Raw genomic sequence first — 21,083 nt, 5'->3', positions numbered from 1 at the left:
TAAATAAACAGGCTATCCATAATAAAAAATCTATTTTGTATATGAAAGATGAAAATTCGAGCATTCAAGATAAATAGTATCACTCATTTAATAACTACGCATTCATGTGACTCTCATGCAGCCACTTAAATTGTACACACACATACACATCATTCAGTAGACCTCTTAACAAATATGGTGATTCAACAACAACAAGGCTTCAGAGATGAAAGGCGAGGGGGAAACTTTGAACGGGTCAACTAGATGATGTCAATAAACTGAACACTTTCCAAAAGGTAAATATTCTGCATGTCCTCAAGCCTAGTACCTTTAACAATTTTAACTTCACAAAGAACAAAAAATACAAAATGGTTATATACATATACATACATATATATATATATATATATATATATATATATATATATATATATATATATATTATATTTATTATTTATCTATTTATTTATAAATAAATAAATAAATAAATAAATATATATATATATATATATATATATATATATATATATATATATATATATATATATATATATATATATATATTGCAATCAGTCACAGTGGTGCATGCGATCTAGTATTTGCTGATAACCATGAGGAAAATGAAACAATAAGTTCCCTAGTGCACTTTCGTGTAATGATCACATCGTCAGGGGAGATACAAAAATGCGATAGAAGACTTAGAAGTCAGTAAGAGCAGAGCTAAGATGCCATTGGTAAACATATGTTTCCAATTGGTGGTGTTTGGGTCTGGCACAAAATCTTTATTATAAAGGATAGGGAATTGTTTACAAATTTTGCCTATGACAAAATTATACAAGTCTATACAAACTGGATAGTTTTGTCATACGCAAAATTTGTAAACATTCTCCATCCTATGTGTGCACATAATAAAATTTTATGACAGACATGATGCAAGACCCATACACCATCAACTGGAAACATTTGTTTACCAATAGCCTCTTAGCTCCACCTCTTCTTTGTATATAATCTGATTACTCAAAGTCCTCTATCTCATTCTTGTGTTTCCAAGTCTTCTATCTCATTCTTGTATCTCCCCCTGACAATGTGATCATTACAAGAAAGTGCAATTGGGAACTCATTTTTTTTTTATCATACTTGATCGCCATTTCCCACGTCAGTGAGGAAGCACCAGGAAACAGACAAAGCAAGAACCATGTACTCATATGACACACATATACATACATGCACATACATATACATAACATATATATATATGCATATACAACCATATACATATACACACATGTACATATTCATACTCACCTACCTTCATCCATTCCTGGTGCAATTGGGAACTTATCATGTTTAATTTTCCTTGTCTTCAGCAAACACACACACATACCTATATATCTTTATTTATTCATTATACTTAACCACTGTTTCCCGCATCAGCAAGGGGTCCCAGGTTCAATCCTGGCTGTTGGAGGTTTGTATGTTCTATGAAGGTGCGCGTTCATATGCACTTTATTCGTACACATATATATATACATGAACACCCATATACATACATATACATATCAACGTACACATACACACACACATACATATATACACATGTACATATTCATACTTGCTGTCTTCATCCATTCCCATCACACTACATACTGTCCTCAAACATTTCATTTCCAACGCATCCACCCTCCTCCATACAACCCCATCTATAGCCCATGCCTCGCAACCATATAACATTGTTGGAACCACTATTCCTTCGAACTTACCCATTTTTGCTCTCCGAGATAATGTTCTCGCCTTCAACACATTCTTCAACGATCCCAGAACCTTCACCCTTTCCACCACCCTGTGACTCACTTCCACTTCCATGGTTCCATCCGCTGCTAAATCCACTGCCAGATATCTAAAACACTTCACTTTGTCTAGTTTTTCTCCATTCAAACTTACCTCCCAATTAACTTGTCCCTCAACCCTACTGAACCTAATAATCTTGCTCTTAAAAACATATTCCCTGTGTATTGTAGACGGCAACTAAAAGGGGTGGGAGTGGGGGCTGGAAATCCTCCCCTCCTGTATCACTTTTCTAAAAGAAGGAACAGAGATGCAAGCCCAGAGAGGATTGTTCCCTCTGAGGCTCAGTCGTCTGTTCTTGACTCTATTTCACTAATGCGGGAAATGACAACTAAGGATAAAATATTTGGGAGACCAAATTGGAGGTGGAAAGATGGAGTGAAAAAGATTTTGTGTGATCGGGGCCTGAACATGCAGGAGGGTGAAAGGAGGGCAAGGAATAGAGTGAATTGGAGCGATGTGGTATACCGGGGTTGACGTGATGTCAGTAGATTGAATCGGGGCATGTGAAGTGTCTGGGGTAAACCATGGAAAGCTGTGTAGGTATGTATATTTTGCGTGTGTGGACGTATGTATATACATGTGTATGGGGGTGGGTTGGGCCATTTCTTTCGTCTGTTTCCTTGCGCTACCTCGCAAACGCGGGAGACAGCAAAAAAAAAAAAAAAAAAAAAAAAAAAAAAATATATATATATATATATATATATATATATATATATATATATATATATATATATATAAGGTGAACTGGAACAGTGTGATATACCCGGTGGGGTCAACATGCTGTCAATGGACTGAACAAGGACATGCGAAATGTTTGGGGTAAACCTTGGAAAGGTCTGTGGGGCTTGGATGTGGATAGGGAGCTGTGGTTCGGTGCATTACGCATGACAGCTAGAGACTGAGTGTGAATGAATGTGGCCTTTTTTTGTCTGTTCCCCTAGCACTACCTCGCTGAAGCAGTGGATGGTGATGCTGTTTCCTGTGAGACAGGGTAGTGCCAGGAATGGATGAAGGCAAGCAAGTATGAATACGCACAGGTGTATATATATGTATATGTCTGTGTATGTACATGTGTATACGTTGATACGTATATGTGTGGATATGGGCGTTTATGAGTATATATATGTGTATATGAGTGGATGGCCATTCTTTGTGTTTCCGGTGCTACCTCACTGATGCGGGAAACTGCGATCAAGTATAATGAGAGTGAAAGTGGCCATTTTTGTCTGTTTTCCTGGCACTGCCTCGCTGAAGCAGGAGGCAGCGATGCTGTCTCCTGTGGAACTGTTTCCAGTGGGACAGGGTAGCACCAGGAATGGATATATATAATGTCTAAACGTGTATTTTTCAGGGATGAAACATGATTTACTGATGATGCTCAGCATAAGCCATCCAGTTGTGTAACTAGAAAATGTACATGAGTTAGACTAATTAACAAGATATTTTCAAGAAATTTTAACCTTCTCTAATTTTCATATCAAAATATGAGTGATTTTTTTTACAGAAAATTATAACCAAGGATATCAATATTGTAATCAAAGCAATGAAGTGGAAACACGAGTCAAATATAATCATAATACCTCAATGAATAAAATACATGCATGCACTATAATGAAATTCTTGTCATGATCGTCTTACATCTTGTATAATATGCAGAAAAAAAATATATGATCTTTAGTTATATCAAAGAAAATTACATAGACTTTGGGAACACAAAACTTTTTGCATTACTAGTTACAAAAATTTACCTCAGAAAAAGATGTTTCAAATTCTTATATTATGCCTTTAATGAAAATTTCAATGTGACAAATTTATTATCCTTTACATTTCAATAAAATTATCAGCTCAATAACCTGTGTTATGTGCATGATAAAAAATTCAACATGTTTGACCATTATGAGCACTGGTGTGCACACACTGTGAAAAAGCTTCTGAAAGGGAAAAAGGATAAACCAATATTTCACTTTTGTCATTCCCTATCAAAACCAAGACAAAATTCAAATTGTCAGTAATAGAAACAATTCACCATTGGGCAATAAACATTTGAATCCAGTACCACCAAGTAGTCAACTACAAGGTGACAAAAGCTTTCCATCTCAGACAAATCAATGGTCCAATGAGAGATCCCCATTACATCAAGTGACCTGAAAGGATGCAGGAAAACCTGCACCCACATGAGTTGTAGGAAGCTCCAAATCAATTTTCCAAGGACCACAGTAAAGTTTATATCTCTCTGCATTTGCTGAAACACAAAAAATGGATACAATTTACAACTGGGCAACGATGATTTGAACCTGGGACCAAGGCATAGTACGTAAGTTTGCTATCCAGTTAATCATGAGGTGACAAAAGCTTTCCATCTCAGACCAGTCAATGGTCTATTGAGATCCTGTCCCATCACGTGACCTGAAAGAGTGAAGAAAAGCTCACACCCACACAAGTCATAATTAGCTCCAAATCAATACCACAAGAACTACAGTTAAGTCTATATCTCTTAGCATGTACTGAAACACATGAAAGAGATGGAAAGAATTTGCTCCTGGGTGGCCAGTTTGCTATCCACTTGTCCACAAAGTGATAAAAGCTTTCCAACTCAGACCAACCAATGGTCTAATGGAATCTCATCACATCATGCTGCTCCAGAGATGAGCCATTTCCATCTATTTCACGTGTTTCAATACATGCTACCTAAGAGATATAAACTTTACCAAGTGCTCAGGGAAATGATTTGTAGCTTCCTATAACTTGTGTGTGTGAAAGCTTGCCTCCACTCTTTTGGGTCTCACAGTGTGATAGGGGATCTCACTGGACCACGGCTTGGTGTGAGATAGTTTTTGTCCCCTTGCAGTTGAGTGGATCACACAGTGTTCCCAGGTTCCAATCCTTGGCACTCAGTGGTTAATTGTTTCCATCTATCCCAAGAGTTTCTGCACAAGTTCAGACATAAAGTTTACCATGGTGCTTGGGGTACTGAGTTGGAGCTTCCTGAAACTTGAATGGGTACAGGCTTTCCTTCACCCCTACAGGTAATATGATGTGATGGGATTTCATTGGACCATTAGTTGGTCAGAGATGGAAAGCTTTTATCACCAACAAATTATCTGGACAGCACTCTGGCCTACCACATGCTGGTCCTGGGTTCAAATCCTCAGCACCCAATGGTGGAGTTTCCATCTAGTTCAAGAGCAGTACATGCTGAGATATGAACTTACTGTAATGTTTGGGGAGGTGATTTGGACTTTCCTGCGACTCATAAGGGTGTGAGCTTACCTTCATCCTTATGGGTCATGTGATGTGACTGGGATCTCAATAGACCATTAGTTGGTCTGAGATAAAATGCTTTTGTCACCTTGTAGTCAAGTGGATCGTACACTATCCTACAACACCAAACTCCTCGGTTCAAATCTTCGGAGCCAAGTCATGAATTGTTTCTATCTATTCAATGTGTTTCAGTATATGCTTTGAGATAAATAGAGATAATGACATACTCTTTATGACTGAAACTAACTTTTAAAAATTTAACTTCAGTCTATACTTAAAAAAAATGAAATATCCTTTTGTTTCTGTTCATCAGGTAGAGGCAATAAGGAGCATACTTAATTCTTCATTTTTGAAATGACAAAAGAAGTGTTCAAACAATTAACAAATACATGACAGAGGTAATAAAATATCTGATATATAAAACACTCCTCCTGCTCAGCAATTCTCAGGGAGAGAATTATAAAAGCACATTTAAGTCTTTTAAGACATGACATGGTCCTTTATATGGAGGGAAAGCCAAGTATTTGCAGGATCAACATTCTTGAGCCCAAAAGAGGCCAATATTCTCAATTAATTTCTTTAAAAGTCTGCATTTGAAGATCTCAGTTTAAAACAATCAGTATAACTGAATTTCTGCAAAGTATAACCATCAATAAACCAAAAGCTCTTGATAAGCACTTGAGAATAGAGGCCATTACAGTAAATTATTTCCTGTTCAAACTACACTTAATATCTTCATACATTTTGGCCCTACTATTTGTTTCCAATATGGATATTAGCACAAACTCCTATATTCTTCATAATACATCAAACCTGGATCCTTAGTATGATATCAAAATCATATATATATATATATATATATATATATATATATATATATATATATATATATATATATATATTTCTTTTTTCTTTTAAACTATTCGCCATTTCCCGCATTAGCGAGGTAGCGTTAAGAACAGAGGACTGGGCCTCTGAGGGAATATCCTCACCTGGCCCCCTTCTCTGTTCCTTCTTTTGGAGAAAAAAAAAAAAAATATATATATATATATATATATATATATATTTTTTTTTTTTTTTTTTTTTTTTATACTTTGTCGCTGTCTCCCGCGTTTGCGAGGTAGCGCAAGGAAACAGACGAAAGAAATGGCCCAACCCCCCCCCCCATACACATGTACATACACACGTCCACACACGCAAATATACATACCTACACAGCTTTCCATGGTTTACCCCAGACGCTTCACATGCCTTGCTTCAATCCACTGACAGCACGTCAACCCCTGTATACCACATGACTCCAATTCACTCTATTTCTTGCCCTCCTTTCACCCTCCTGCATGTTCAGGCCCCGATCACACAAAATCTTTTTCACTCCATCTTTCCACCTCCAATTTGGTCTCCCTCTTCTCCTCGTTCCCTCCACCTCCGACACATATATCCTCTTGGTCAATCTCTCCTCACTCATTCTCTCCATGTGCCCAAACCATTTCAAAACACCCTCTTCTGCTCTCTCAACCACGCTCTTTTTATTTCCACACCTCTCTCTTACCCTTACGTTACTTACTCGATCAAACCACCTCACACCACACATTGTCCTCAAACATCTCATTTCCAGCACATCCATCCTCCTGCGCACATCTCTATCCATAGCCCACGCCTCGCAACCATACAACATTGTTGGAACCACTATTCCCTCAAACATACCCATTTTTGCTTTCCGAGATAATGTTCTCGACTTCCACACATTTTTCAAGGCTCCCAAAATTTTCGCCCCCTCCCCCACCCTATGATCCACTTCCGCTTCCATGGTTCCATCCGCTGACAGATCCACTCCCAGATATCTAAAACACTTCACTTCCTCCAGTTTTTCTCCATTCAAACTCACCTCCCAATTGACTTGACCCTCACCCCTACTGTACCTAATAACCTTGCTCTTATTCACATTTACTCTCAACTTTCTTCTTCCACACACTTTACCAAACTCAGTCACCAGCTTCTGCAGTTTCTCACATGAATCAGCCACCAGCGCTGTATCATCAGCGAACAACAACTGACTCACTTCCCAAGCTCTCTCATCCCCAACAGACTTCATACTTGCCCCTCTTTCCAGGACTCTTGCATTTACCTCCCTTACAACCCCATCCATAAACAAATTAAACAACCATGGAGACATCACACACCCCTGCCGCAAACCTACATTCACTGAGAACCAATCACTTTCCTCTCTTCCTACACGTACACATGCCTTACATCCTCGATAAAAACTTTTCACTGCTTCTAACAACTTGCCTCCCACACCATATATTCTTAATACCTTCCACAGAGCATCTCTATCAACTCTATCATATGCCTTCTCCAGATCCATAAATGCTACATACAAATCCATTTGCTTTTCTAAGTATTTCTCACATACATTCTTCAAAGCAAACACCTGATCCACACATCCTCTATATATATATATATATATATATATATATATATATTTTATTTATATATATATATATATATATATATATATATATATATATATATATATATATATATATATATATATATATATATTTTTTTTTTTTTTTTTTTTTTTTTTTTTTTTTTTTTATACTTTGTCGCTGTCTCCCGCGTTTGCGAGGTAGCGCAAGGAAACAGACGAAAGAAATGGCCCAACCCCCCCCCCCCATACACATGTACATACACACGTCCACACACGCAAATATACATACCTACACAGCTTTCCATGGTTTACCCCAGACGCTTCACATGCCTTGATTCACTCCACTGACAGCACGTCAACCCCTGTATACCACATCGCTCCAATTCACTCTATTCCTTGCCCTCCTTACACCCTCCTGCATGTTCAGGCCCCGATCACACAAAATCTTTTTCACTCCATCTTTCCACCTCCAATTTGGTCTCCCTCTTCTCCTCGTTCCCTCCACCTCCGACACATATATCCTCTTGGTCAATCTTTCCTCACTCATTCTCTCCATGTGACCAAACCATTTCAAAACACCCTCTTCTGCTCTCTCAACCACGCTCTTTTTATTTCCACACATCTCTCTTACCCTTACGTTACTTACTCGATCAAACCACCTCACACCACACATTGTCCTCAAACATCTCATTTCCAGCACATCCATCCTCCTGCGCACAACTCTATCCATAGCCCACGCCTCGCAACCATACAACATTGTTGGAACCACTATTCCTTCAAACATACCCATTTTTGCTTTCCGAGATACTGTTCTCGACTTCCACACATTTTTCAAGGCTCCCAAAATTTTCGCCCCCTCCCCCACCCTATGATCCACTTCCGCTTCCATGGTTCCATCCGCTGACAGATCCACTCCCAGATATCTAAAACACTTCACTTCCTCCAGCTTTTCTCCATTCAAACTCACCTCCCAATTGACTTGACCCTCAACCCTACTGTACCTAATAACCTTGCTCTTATTCACATTTACTCTTAACTTTCTTCTTCCACACACTTTACCAAACTCAGTCACCAGCTTCTGCAGTTTCTCACATGAATCAGCCACCAGCGCTGTATCATCAGCGAACAACAACTGACTCACTTCCCAAGCTCTCTCATCCCCAACAGACTTCATACTTGCCCCTCTTTCCAGGACTCTTGCATTTACCTCCCTAACAACCCCATCCATAAACAAATTAAACAACCATGGAGACATCACACACCCCTGCCGCAAACCTACATTCACTGAGAACCAATCACTTTCCTCTCTTCCTACACGTACACATGCCTTACATCCTCGATAAAAACTTTTCACTGCTTCTAACAACTTGCCTCCCACACCATATATTCTTAATACCTTCCACAGAGCATCTCTATCAACTCTATCATATGCCTTCTCCAGATCCATAAATGCTACATACAAATCCATTTGCTTTTCTAAGTATTTCTCACATACATTCTTCAAAGCAAACACCTGATCCACACATCCTCTACCACTTCTGAAACCGCACTGCTCTTCCCCAATCTGATGCTCTGTACATGCCTTCACCCTCTCAATCAATACCCTCCCATATAATTTACCAGGAATACTCAACAAACTTATACCTCTGTAATTTGAGCACTCACTCTTATCCCCTTTGCCTTTGTACAATGGCACTATGCACGCATTCCGCCAATCCTCAGGCACCTCACCATGAGTCATACATACATTAAATAACCTTACCAACCAGTCAACAATACAGTCACCCCCTTTTTTAATAAATTCCACTGCAATACCATCCAAACCTGCTGCCTTGCCGGCTTTCATCTTCCGCAAAGCTTTTACTACCTCTTCTCTGTTTACCAAATCATTTTCCCTAACCCTCTCACTTTGCACACCACCTCGACCAAAACACCCTATATCTGCCACTCTGTCATCAGACACATTCAACAAACCTTCAAAATACTCATTCCATCTCCTTCTCACATCACCACTACTTGTTATCACCTCCCCATTTACGCCCTTCACTGAAGTTCCCATTTGCTCCCTTGTCTTACGCACCCTATTTACCTCCTTCCAGAACATCTTTTTATTCTCCCTAAAATTTACTGATAGTCTCTCACCCCAACTCTCATTTGCCCTTTTTTTCACCTCTTGCACCTTTCTCTTGACCTCCTGTCTCTTTCTTTTATACTTCTCCCACTCAATTGCATTTTTTCCCTGCAAAAATCGTCCAAATGCCTCTCTCTTCTCTTTCACTAATACTCTTACTTCTTCATCCCACCACTCACTACCCTTTCTAAACAGCCCACCTCCCACTCTTCTCATGCCACAAGCATCTTTTGCGCAATCCATCACTGATTCCCTAAATACATCCCATTCCTCCCCCACTCCCCTTACTTCCATATATATATATATAATTATGTAAACTTATCCAGCATGTGTAGTGTGAACAGAGTAGGCTCGATGCCTGGTTATTATAAATAAGAAAGTGGTCACCATATAAGCCATCTAGAACAACAAATGATGGCTTGCAAAAGAGCATCTTGACTAGCTAAGAGTGCTGCACAGGACCTCAGCCTGGGCAGCTAGTGGGTATTGCACATAGGGTGATAGTGCTCTCACTGCCTAGGATCACACAATACATCCTCATTCTTTCAGGCTAACAGTATTCTTAAAAGTCTGATAAACGTATATAGAGATAGATATTTACATAATCAATAATTGGTATTTCTAAAGACGAAATTCTCGAAGTCTTCAGTATCTCATTGTTAGACATAAGAGAATTATGTGCATACATAACCCTGATTTTGGCCAGCTGCATGGAATTACATGACTGAGACTGCTGAAATAAATAATCTTATGCAGCAATTATCCAGACTCTTAACAAATAATTATCAGTTTCATGCTTTACTGCTTAGTCAAAATTCTATGCTATCATTTGCTGGAATTATCGAATGGTATGCAAAACAATTTATCAATTTCACGACTTGAAATCTAATTTCTGCATATCAAGTCACTTTCAAATCCCAAAATCTGACATGAAATCTTTCTTGTCAAGCAAATTCATCACTTCCAATACCAGACATCACACTGATTCAGCCTTTTCAATACTTAACATGTTCCACTACCTTAGTAAATTGACAAGACAAACTGAATTTTATGTCAAAATGCTCAGATAAGAAATCACCGTAGTTCAAAAGTATTACAAAAACTCTATTCCATTAGGGATACACTAGGCAATCAATTTAAGCCCATCTTGCACGTCCCAATCTAAATCCAAGACTCAGTGCCTTAAAAAGAGGTACTGGATACAGGTATATCAACCCTATACATCCTTCAGTAACTGCTGAAGATTCAATTATGCACAATAAATATGTAAAATAGAAGTCATGCATTACCATATCTCTATAGCATGATATGCAAGTTTAGAAATATGTACCAAAACTGGTGAAGCTTGTATGAAGTGAAGGAATTTCCTAAACTTTCAAATATCTTTAAGTCAGTACTGAAGTAATGGGGAAATATTTAATGCAAGAAAACTGAAGCATAATGTTTTAAGATTATGAGATCAAATGCAAAAACACTTCATACATGAGCTCTGACATGGTAAGAATGATTACAGTGTCTTAAACAATATTTCCTGCAGTGCCACTGGAGCCCTGTCTCCTTCATAAAAGCTGAAAATTTAACGGACACTAACATAACTGAAATACACTATGAAAATTTTATAATATCAAAGACTCCAAAGCAAATTCCATTTTCAATATAATACTGACATAATGGTTCCATATCATGAAATACTTCAAGTGTATATCACTAGCAAGAAAACAGAAAGCATCTTCAAAGGATGCATTCTGTCACAATGAAATAAAAAGGATCAAAAGAATACTATGCAGCTACTCAAACAAACAATGATCTGACTCTGAAACTCTTATGATAAAAAAAAAAGCCTATTCTTTGAGAGTTTAAAGAAAGCATAACAGTTATGTTGCACCTTAGGCCAGTGGCACCCAAAATCAACAACCATTAATATAAGCTTATACATCAACGACCATCTTTTTGTGAACATCTGTGTTGCCTACTACTGCACAAAATTCATCAAAGCTGATTTTGCCATCTTCATCTTTATCAGCAAAGAGAATAGTCTTGTCAACAATTTGTTGGAGCTGAGTATCCTTCAAGTTATTTCCCACCATCATCTTCAGTACCTGTTAGTAGTGAAAGAAACAATTATCAAAAGTTTCATATCAATATCTCGCCTACATATCATCTTTATGTCCACTATCATTAAACACAAGGCTAAACAAGTAAATACAACTCACATATCCAAATTTCAGTCTCTGTGCTGAGGTGATCACACATCTAGATTACCAATCAAAACATCATACATTAATTTTTACTTATTATCTATACTGTGAATGCTTTATTCCAAACTAAAGTAAGGTAAAGCACAAGAATCTTCCCCAGTGTGGCTAATGACAATCACTACACCATAAGTGGGCCTATCCAAAGCTTGAAACATCTACATAAGAATTCAGAAATTTGTTTTGCTATTCACGTAATGAAAGTCTGTACTACCAAATCCTGTTGATGTGAAAATAGTAATCTCAAGGTGATGTCGAGTGCATATGTAATGTATATACACACACATCCATGTTCTGCAACCATGTGAGTACAGCTAAAGGCCTTACCAAAGTTTAAACATTTTTTGAACCTCTTGCCATAAATAAAGGAAAATCACTAATAACCACAATTAATTTGCAGTTCAGTCTTAATGGTCAAGTATCAAAAACAGGAATGAGAGAGCAAAATCGATACTGAATTTTCAGTGACATATAGCCACCACCAAGGGGCCCCATCCACTGTTTTGCATGATGAAATTATGATTACTAAAAATTTCCAAAAACATGGAAATTAGATTTTTGGGATACATAATACGAATGAAATAGTGTATTAATAAGATTTTGAGTGATCAGGGCCTGACATGCAGGAGGGTGAAAGGTGTGCATGGTACAGAGTGAACTGGAGTGATGTGGTACCATACAGGGGGTTGAGGTGCCATCAATGAATTGAACCAGGGCATGTGAAGCATCTGGAATAAACAATGGAAATATCTACAGGGTCTGGTTATGGGGAGGGAGCTCTGGTTTCATTCCATTACACATGATAGCTACAGAATGGATGTCAGTGGATACAGCCTTTCTTCATCTGTTCTTAGCACTAACTTGCTAACATGAGAAATGGTAATCAAAATTGAAAAAATAAAGAGGTGTTTTAATAATAAAAAACTACTTTTTCATCGGTGGAATACACATTTGTCTTATGTATAAAAAATCCTGATTTTATGAATTCTTCACTTAACTTGCACGTCAGAAAAGTTATTACTGTCACTTCAAAGCCAACACAACATGTATGCAATAAATCTGAACATTGTTCTAATGTTAGGACAATGTCCACAATCAGCACACTCAAATCAATTCAACCCCTATTGTGCATTTAAAGAATATATAAGTTATATCTAGCATCAATAACAGCGAATTTTTTTTGACCACATACATACTGGTACCTGTCATTCATCACACCATACCCAATAGATATGAAGTACAATGATGTATATGTACATGCTGAACTTAAAGCATCAAAACTAAGCTTCTCCTACTACAAGAATTATAAAACATTTCTTTCAAATACCCTTCAAGCTCTAATCTGACTTACGGTACACTACTTAAAATGCTCTCCCATAAAAGTGCTTCTGAACATGAATGTCATTACCTGAAACAGCTCCCCATTTGAGATGTAACCATCATTATCCATGTCGTAGATGCGGAAAGCAAATCGCATCTTGCTTTCCTTGTCACCTTTGACACTGAATTGAGACATCCCCTGAATGAACTCTGAAAAATAGGTAAAGTAAGAACATCATGACTTACTTCCAAGCAGAAGAGCATGGCTAGATGATAATCAAAGATGGCAGCCACAAACTTGTGCATAGAAGAGATTGATCTACAGGTAAACCTTAAGTACATGATAGACATTATATATATCTTGAATCTATACAAACATCAGAAATAGAAAGATACCATATTACAATATTTCAGACCATACTGTATTCCAATAAAATTCCTTCAGAGATTGCATTTTATATGTGATGGTGTGGCCTAGGAAAATGTACTTGCCCATACTAAAGTAAAACTCAATCCCCTCCATTCGACACACTGGTTCCAAGATGATGCAAAAATGAACTACTTATGATTATAGAATCAAACAAAGGAAAGATGAAATCTCTATCCACATGACAGCCCACTATCAATGAAACCATGAAAAAATGGAGTGGGTTACCATTCAAAGGTGTAATCTCTCTTTTTTTTTTTTTTTTTTTTTTTTTTTTTTTTTTTTATACTTTGTCGCTGTCTCCCGCGTTTGCGAGGTAGCGCGAGGAAACAGACGAAAGAAATGGCCCAACCCCCATACACACGTACATACACACGTCCACACACGCAAATATACATACCTACACAGCTTTCCATGGTTTACCCCAGACGCTTCACATGCCTTGATTCAATCCACTGACAGCACGTCAACCCCTGTATACCACATCGCTCCAATTCACTCTATTCCTTGCCCTCCTTTCACCCTCCTGCATGTTCAGGCCCCGATCACACAAAATCTTTTTCACTCCATCTTTCCACCTCCAATTTGGTCTCCCTCTTCTCCTCGTTCCCTCCACCTCCGACACATATATCCTCTTGGTCAATCTTTCCTCACTCATTCTCTCCATGTGCCCAAACCATTTCAAAACACCCTCTTCTGCTCTCTCAACCACGCTCTTTTTATTTCCACACATCTCTCTTACCCTTACGTTACTTACTCGATCAAACCACCTCACACCACACATTGTCCTCAAACATCTCATTTCCAGCACATCCATCCTCCTGCGCACAACTCTATCCATAGCCCACGCCTCGCAACCATACAACATTGTTGGAACCACTATTCCTTCAAACATACCCATTTTTGCTTTCCGAGATAATGTTCTCGACTTCCACACATTTTTTCAAGGCTCCCAAAATTTTCGCCCCCTCCCCCACCCTATGATCCACTTCCGCTTCCATGGTTCCATCCGCTGACAGATCCACTCCCAGATATCTAAAACACTTCACTTCCTCCAGTTTTTCTCCATTCAAACTCACCTCCCAATTGACTTGACCCTCAACCCTACTGTACCTAATAACCTTGCTCTTATTCACATTTACTCTTAACTTTCTTCTTCCACACACTTTACCAAACTCAGTCACCAGCTTCTGCAGTTTCTCACATGAATCAGCCACCAGCGCTGTATCATCAGCGAACAACAACTGACTCACTTCCCAAGCTCTCTCATCCCCAACAGACTTCATACTTGCCCCTCTTTCCAGGACTCTTGCATTTACCTCCCTAACAACCCCATCCATAAACAAATTAAACAACCATGGAGACATCACACACCCCTGCCGCAAACCTACATTCACTGAGAACCAATCACTTTCCTCTCTTCCTACACGTACACATGCCTTACATCCTCGATAAAAACTTTTCACTGCTTCTAACAACTTGCCTCCCACACCATATATTCTTAATACCTTCCACAGAGCATCTCTATCAACTCTATCATATGCCTTCTCCAGATCCATAAATGCTACATACAAATCCATTTGCTTTTCTAAGTATTTCTCACATACATTCTTCAAAGCAAACACCTGATCCACACATCCTCTACCACTTCTGAAACCGCACTGCTCTTCCCCAATCTGATGCTCTGTACATGCCTTCACCCTCTCAATCAATACCCTCCCATATAGTTTACCAGGAATACTCAACAAACTTATACCTCTGTAATTTGAGCACTCACTCTTATCCCCTTTGCTTCCAAATATTCTTTAGTAATAATGTCATCAGTAATAATATTATTACAATTACAATCAGTAATAATGTACAATTATCTACTACATTTGAGCTATGTTGCAAATAAACACACCCTCAATGGCTTACCAAAACTATCTATTTTATCTATATCTATCATACTTTGTCGCTGTCTCCCGTGTTAGCAAGGTAGCGTAAGGAAAAAGACAAAAAAATGGCCCATCCCACCCACATACACATGTATATACATACACGCCCACACATGCACATATACATACCTATACATTTCAACGTATACATACATACACATGCACACACATATACATATATACACATGTACATATTCATACTTGCTGCCTTCATCCATTCCCGTCACCACCCGACCACACATAAAATGGCACCCCCCCTCCCCCTGCGCACGCATGCAAGGTAGCGCTAAGAAAAGACAACAAAGGCCACATTCATTCACACTCAGTCTCCAGCTGTCGTGTGTAATGCACTGAAACCATAGTTCCCTTTCCACATCCAGGCCCCACAAAACTTTCCATGGTTTACCCCAGATGCTACATATACTCTGTTTCAATCTACTGATAGCACATCGATCCTGGTGTACCACGTCGTTCCAATTCACTCTATTCCTTGCATGCCTTTCACCCTCCAGTATGTTCAGGCCCCGATCGCTCTAAATCTTTTTCACCCTATCCTTCCACCTCCAATTTTTTCTCCAACTTCTCCTTGTTCCCTCCACCTCTGACACATATATCCTCTTTCTCAATCTTTCCTCACTCATTCTCTCTATGTAACCAAGCCATTTCAATACACCCTCTTCTGCTCTCTCAACCACACTTTTTTTATTACCACACATCTCTCTTACTCTTTCATTACTTGCTTGATCAAACCACCTCACACCACATATTGTCCTTAAACATCTTATTTCCATCACATCCACCCTCCTCTGCACAACTCTATCTATAGCCCACCCCTTACAACCATATAACATAGTTGGAACCACTATTCCTTCAAACATATCCATTTTTACTCTCTGAGATAACATTCTGGCTTTCCACACATTCTTCAATGCTCCCGGATCCTTCATCCCCTCCCCCACCCTTTGACTCACTTCCGCTTCCATGGTTTCATCCACTCACAAATCCACTCCCAGATATCTAAAACACTTCACTTCCTCCAGTTTTTCTCCATTCAAACTTACCTCCCAACTGACTTGTCCCGCAACCCTACTGAACCTAATACGAATAACCTTGCTCTTATCAACATTTACTCTCAGCTTTCTTCTTTCACACACTTTACCAAACTCAAGTCACCAGCTTCTGCAGCTTCTCACCCGAATTAGCCACCACTGCTGTATTATCAGCGAACAACAACTGACTCACTTCCCAGGCCCTCTCATCCACAAGAGACTGCATATTTGCCCCTCTCTCTAAAACTCTTGCATTCACCTCCCTAACAACTCCATCCATAAACAAATTAAACAACCATGGAGACATCATGCACCCCTGCCACAAACCGACATTCACTGGGAACCAATCACTTTCCTTTCTTCCTACTCGTACACATGCCTTACATCCTCAATAAAAACTTTTCACTGCTTCTAGCAACTTATCTCCCACACCATATACCCTTAATACCTTCCACAGAGCATCTCTATCAACTCTATGATATGCCTTCTCCAGATCCATAAATGCTACATACAAATCCATCTGTTTTTGTAAGTATTTCTCACATACATTCTTCAAAGCAAACGCCTGATCCACACATCCTCTACTACTTCTGAAACCACACTGCTCTTCCCCAATCTGATGCTCTGGACATGCCTTCATCCTCTCAAACAATACCGTCCTATATAATTTCCCAGGAAAACTAAAACTTATACCTCTGTAATTTGATCACTCACCTTTATCCCCTATGCCTATGTGCAATGGCACTATGCATGCATTCCGCTAATCCTCAGGCACATCACCATGAACCATACATACATTGAATATCCTCACCAATCGATCAACAACATAGTCGCCCCCTTGTTTAATAAATTCCACTGCAATACCATCCAAACCCGCTGCCTTACTGGCTTTCATCTTCCACATAGCTTTCACTACCTGTTCTCTGTTTACTAAACTATTCTCCCTGACCCTCTCACTTCGCACACCACCTCATCCAAAACACCCCATATCTGCCACTCCATCAAAACTAAATTACAAAATAATCTTTGGGATTAAGCTGAAGAACTCTAGCAGCCATTTGCAGATCAGCTTGGTAGGATGTAACACAGGAAATGGGCATGCTGTTGCACAGGAAACAAGGCAGCCAGTTTCCGCATATATATCAATGAATCAAACAAAACAGCGGGAGACAGCAATTATGTATAACAATGATAATAGTTATATTTTTTATTATACTTAACTGCCATCTCCCGCATTAGTGGGGTAGCGCAATGAAACAAACAAGGAAAGCCCCACCCCACCCATATACACATGTATATACATAAATGCCCACACAAGCACATTTATATACATATACATTTCAATGTATACATACATATACATATATACACATGTACATATCCATACTTGCCGCCTTCATCCATTACCATCACCACCTCGCCACAAAATAGCATCCCCCCTCTCTCAGCGAGGCAGCACCAGGAACAGACAAAAAAGGCCATATTCATTCACACTCAGTCTCTAGCTGTCATGTGCAATAATAATAAAAAGAAAACTATTTTTCTTTTCCTGAAATATTTTGATCGACACAAAAATGCTGATGTCTTGATGCTGTAGTTCCAATCACAGCAAAGCATTTAACCAGCAGCCCTAACTTGAGTTCATTTTAGCTGAAACAGGATCTTTTTTCCAATTATCTACCAGTTTGTGAGATTCCAGCATTAAGAAGTCCTAAAACCCCTTTTCACATGAATAAAATTTCGAGCTTAGTAGAATTTGTTCCTGAGAGAGAGAGAGAGAGAGAGAGAGAGAGAGAGAGAGAGAGAGAGAGAGAGAGAGAGAGAGAGAGTGTGTGTGTGTGTGTGTGTGTGTGTGTGTGTGTGTGTGTGTGTGTGTGTGTGTGTGTGTCAGTCAATAAGTAAAGTCATATGTATTTAAGCTGATGCCACAGCCATGTGATGTGTTCAAGGGAACAGACAACATATAATGCCATAGTCTGTCCCACTCAATTGAAAAACTGCGAGTTTTTACAGCTATATCTTCATGAAATCCCAGCTAGAGCAGATAAAACCATTCAGCTCAATGACACCTGGTCCCCTGAGAAGAAAAACCCATAAGGGAACTGTTTATCTAAAGATAATATAATATGCATGGCAGGTAAAAATTAGGTCCTATGCTTAAAACCTCCCGAGTAATTCTTAGATATTTCCTGCTAAATCATGGGTGCAACTTACATGGTAGTGTCTAACATGGATTAAACCATAGTAAGCTAGTGGCAAGGTCTAAAAAATTTCAATAATTACACAAATATATACAATAAAACTGTCATAAGTAAATTCATGATCATGAAGTTTTTTTTTATTATTATTATTTTGCTTTGTTGCTGTCTCCCACGCCTGCGAGGAAGCGCAAGGAAACAGATGAAAGAAATGGCCCAACCCACACACATGCACACACACACACACACACATCCACACACGCAAACATACATACCCACACATCCCAACGTACACACATATATACACACACAGACACATACATATATACACATGCACACAATTCACACTATCTGCCTTTATTCATTCCCATCGCCACCTCGCCACACATTGAATAACATCCCCCTCCCCCCTCATGTGTGCAAGGTAGCGCTAGGAAAAGACAACGAAGGCCCCATTCGTTCACACTCAGTCTCTAGCTGTCATGCAATAATGCCCGAAACCACAGCTCCCTTTCCACATCCAGGGCCTACACAACATTCCATGGTTTACCCCAGACACTTCACATGCCCTGATTCAATCCATTGACAGCACATCGACCCCAGTATACCACATCGATCCAATTCACTCTATTCCTTGCCCTCCTTTCACCCTCCTGCATGTTCAGGCCCTGATCACTCAAAATCTTTTTCACTCCATCTTTCCACCTCCAATTTGGTCTCCCACTTCTCCTCGTTCCCTCCACCTCCGACACATATATCCTCCTGGTCAATCTTTCCTCACTCATTCTCTCCATGTGCCCAAACCATTTCAAAACACCCTCTTCTGCTCTCTCAACCACACTCTTTTTATTTCCACACATCTCTCTTACCCTTACATTACTTACTCGATCAAACCACCTCACACCACATATTGTCCTCAAACATCTCATTTCCAGCGCATCCACACTCCTGCGCACAACTCTATCCATAGCCCATGCCTCGCTACCATACAACATTGTTGGAACCACTATTCCTTCAAACATACCCATTTTTGCTTTCCGAGATAATGTTCTCGACTTCCACACATTCTTCAAGGCTCCCAGGATTTTCGCCCCCTCCCCCACCCTATGATTCACTTCCGCTTCCATCCGCTGCCAGATCCACTCCCACTTTACTTCCTCCAGTTTTTCTCCATTCAAACTTACCTCCCAATGGACTTGACCCTCAACCCTACTGTACCTAATAACCTTGCTCTTATTCACATTTACTCTTAACTTTCTTCTTTCACACACTTTACCAAACTTAGTCACCAGCTTCTGCAGTTTCTCACAAGAATCAGCCACCAGCGCTGTATCATCAGCGAACAACAACTGACTCACTTCCCAAGCTCTCTCATCCCCAACAGACTTCTTACTTGCCCCTCTTTCCAAAACTCTTGCATTCACCTCCCTAACAACCCCATCCACAAACAAATTAAACAACCATGGAGACATCACACACCCCTGCCGCAAACCTACATTCACTGAGAACCAATCACTTTCCTCTCTTCCTACACGTACACATGCCTTACAACCTCGATAAAAACTTTTCATTGCTTCTAACACTTTGCCTCCCACACCATATATTCTTAGTACCTTCCACAGAGCATCCCTATCAACTCTATCATATGCCTTCTCCAGATCCATAAATGCTACATACAAATCCATTTGCTTTTCTAAGTATTTCTCACATACATTCTTCAAAGCAAACACCTGATCCACACATCCTCTACCACTTCTGAAACCAAACCACACTGCTCTTCCCCAACCTGATGCTCTGTACATGCCTTCACTCTCTCAATCAATACCCTCCCATATAATTTACCAGGAATACTCAACAAACTTATACCTCTGTAATTTGAGCACTCACTCTTATCCCCTTTGCCTTTGTACAATGGCACTATGCACGCATTCTGCCAATCCTCAGGCACCTCACCATGAGTCATACATACATTAAATAACCTTACCAACCAGTCAACAATACAGTCACCCCTTCTTTAATAAATTCCACTGCAATACCATCCAAACCTGCTGCCTTGCCGGCTTTCATCTTCCGCAGAGCTTTTACTACCTCTTCTCTGTTTACCAAATCATTTTCCCTAACCCTCTCACTTTGCACACCACCTCGACCAAAACACCCTGTATCTGCCACTCTATCATCAAACACATTCAACAAACCTTCCAAATACTCATTCCATCTTCTCACATCACCACTACTTGTTATCAC

The 21,083-nt window shown here is 39.4% G+C and overlaps 1 protein-coding gene across 6 annotated transcripts in view; it reads right to left on the bottom strand.

Annotated features, from left to right (window-relative positions):
* Positions 1-9,323: 9,323 nt before the first annotated feature.
* Positions 9,324-21,083, bottom strand: part of LOC139752945 (calcineurin subunit B type 2) — a 103,938-nt gene continuing 92,178 nt past the window's right edge. For all 6 annotated transcript variants that reach the window (XM_071669047.1, XM_071669050.1, XM_071669051.1 and 3 more), the window contains 2 exons: positions 13,317-13,438; positions 9,324-11,752 (listed from right to left, as the gene is read on the bottom strand). In XM_071669047.1, coding sequence (XP_071525148.1) covers positions 11,582-11,752; positions 13,317-13,438 — 293 coding nt within the window. In that variant the 3' untranslated portion in view covers positions 9,324-11,581. The remainder of the gene's footprint in view (positions 11,753-13,316; positions 13,439-21,083) is intronic.

Source organism: Panulirus ornatus, chromosome 13 (assembly GCF_036320965.1).
Source record: "Panulirus ornatus isolate Po-2019 chromosome 13, ASM3632096v1, whole genome shotgun sequence".
NCBI classification, from domain to species: domain Eukaryota; kingdom Metazoa; phylum Arthropoda; class Malacostraca; order Decapoda; family Palinuridae; genus Panulirus; species Panulirus ornatus.
The sequence above is the reverse complement of the archived record's forward strand: the minus strand, read 5'-3'. Positions and strand labels throughout refer to the sequence as shown.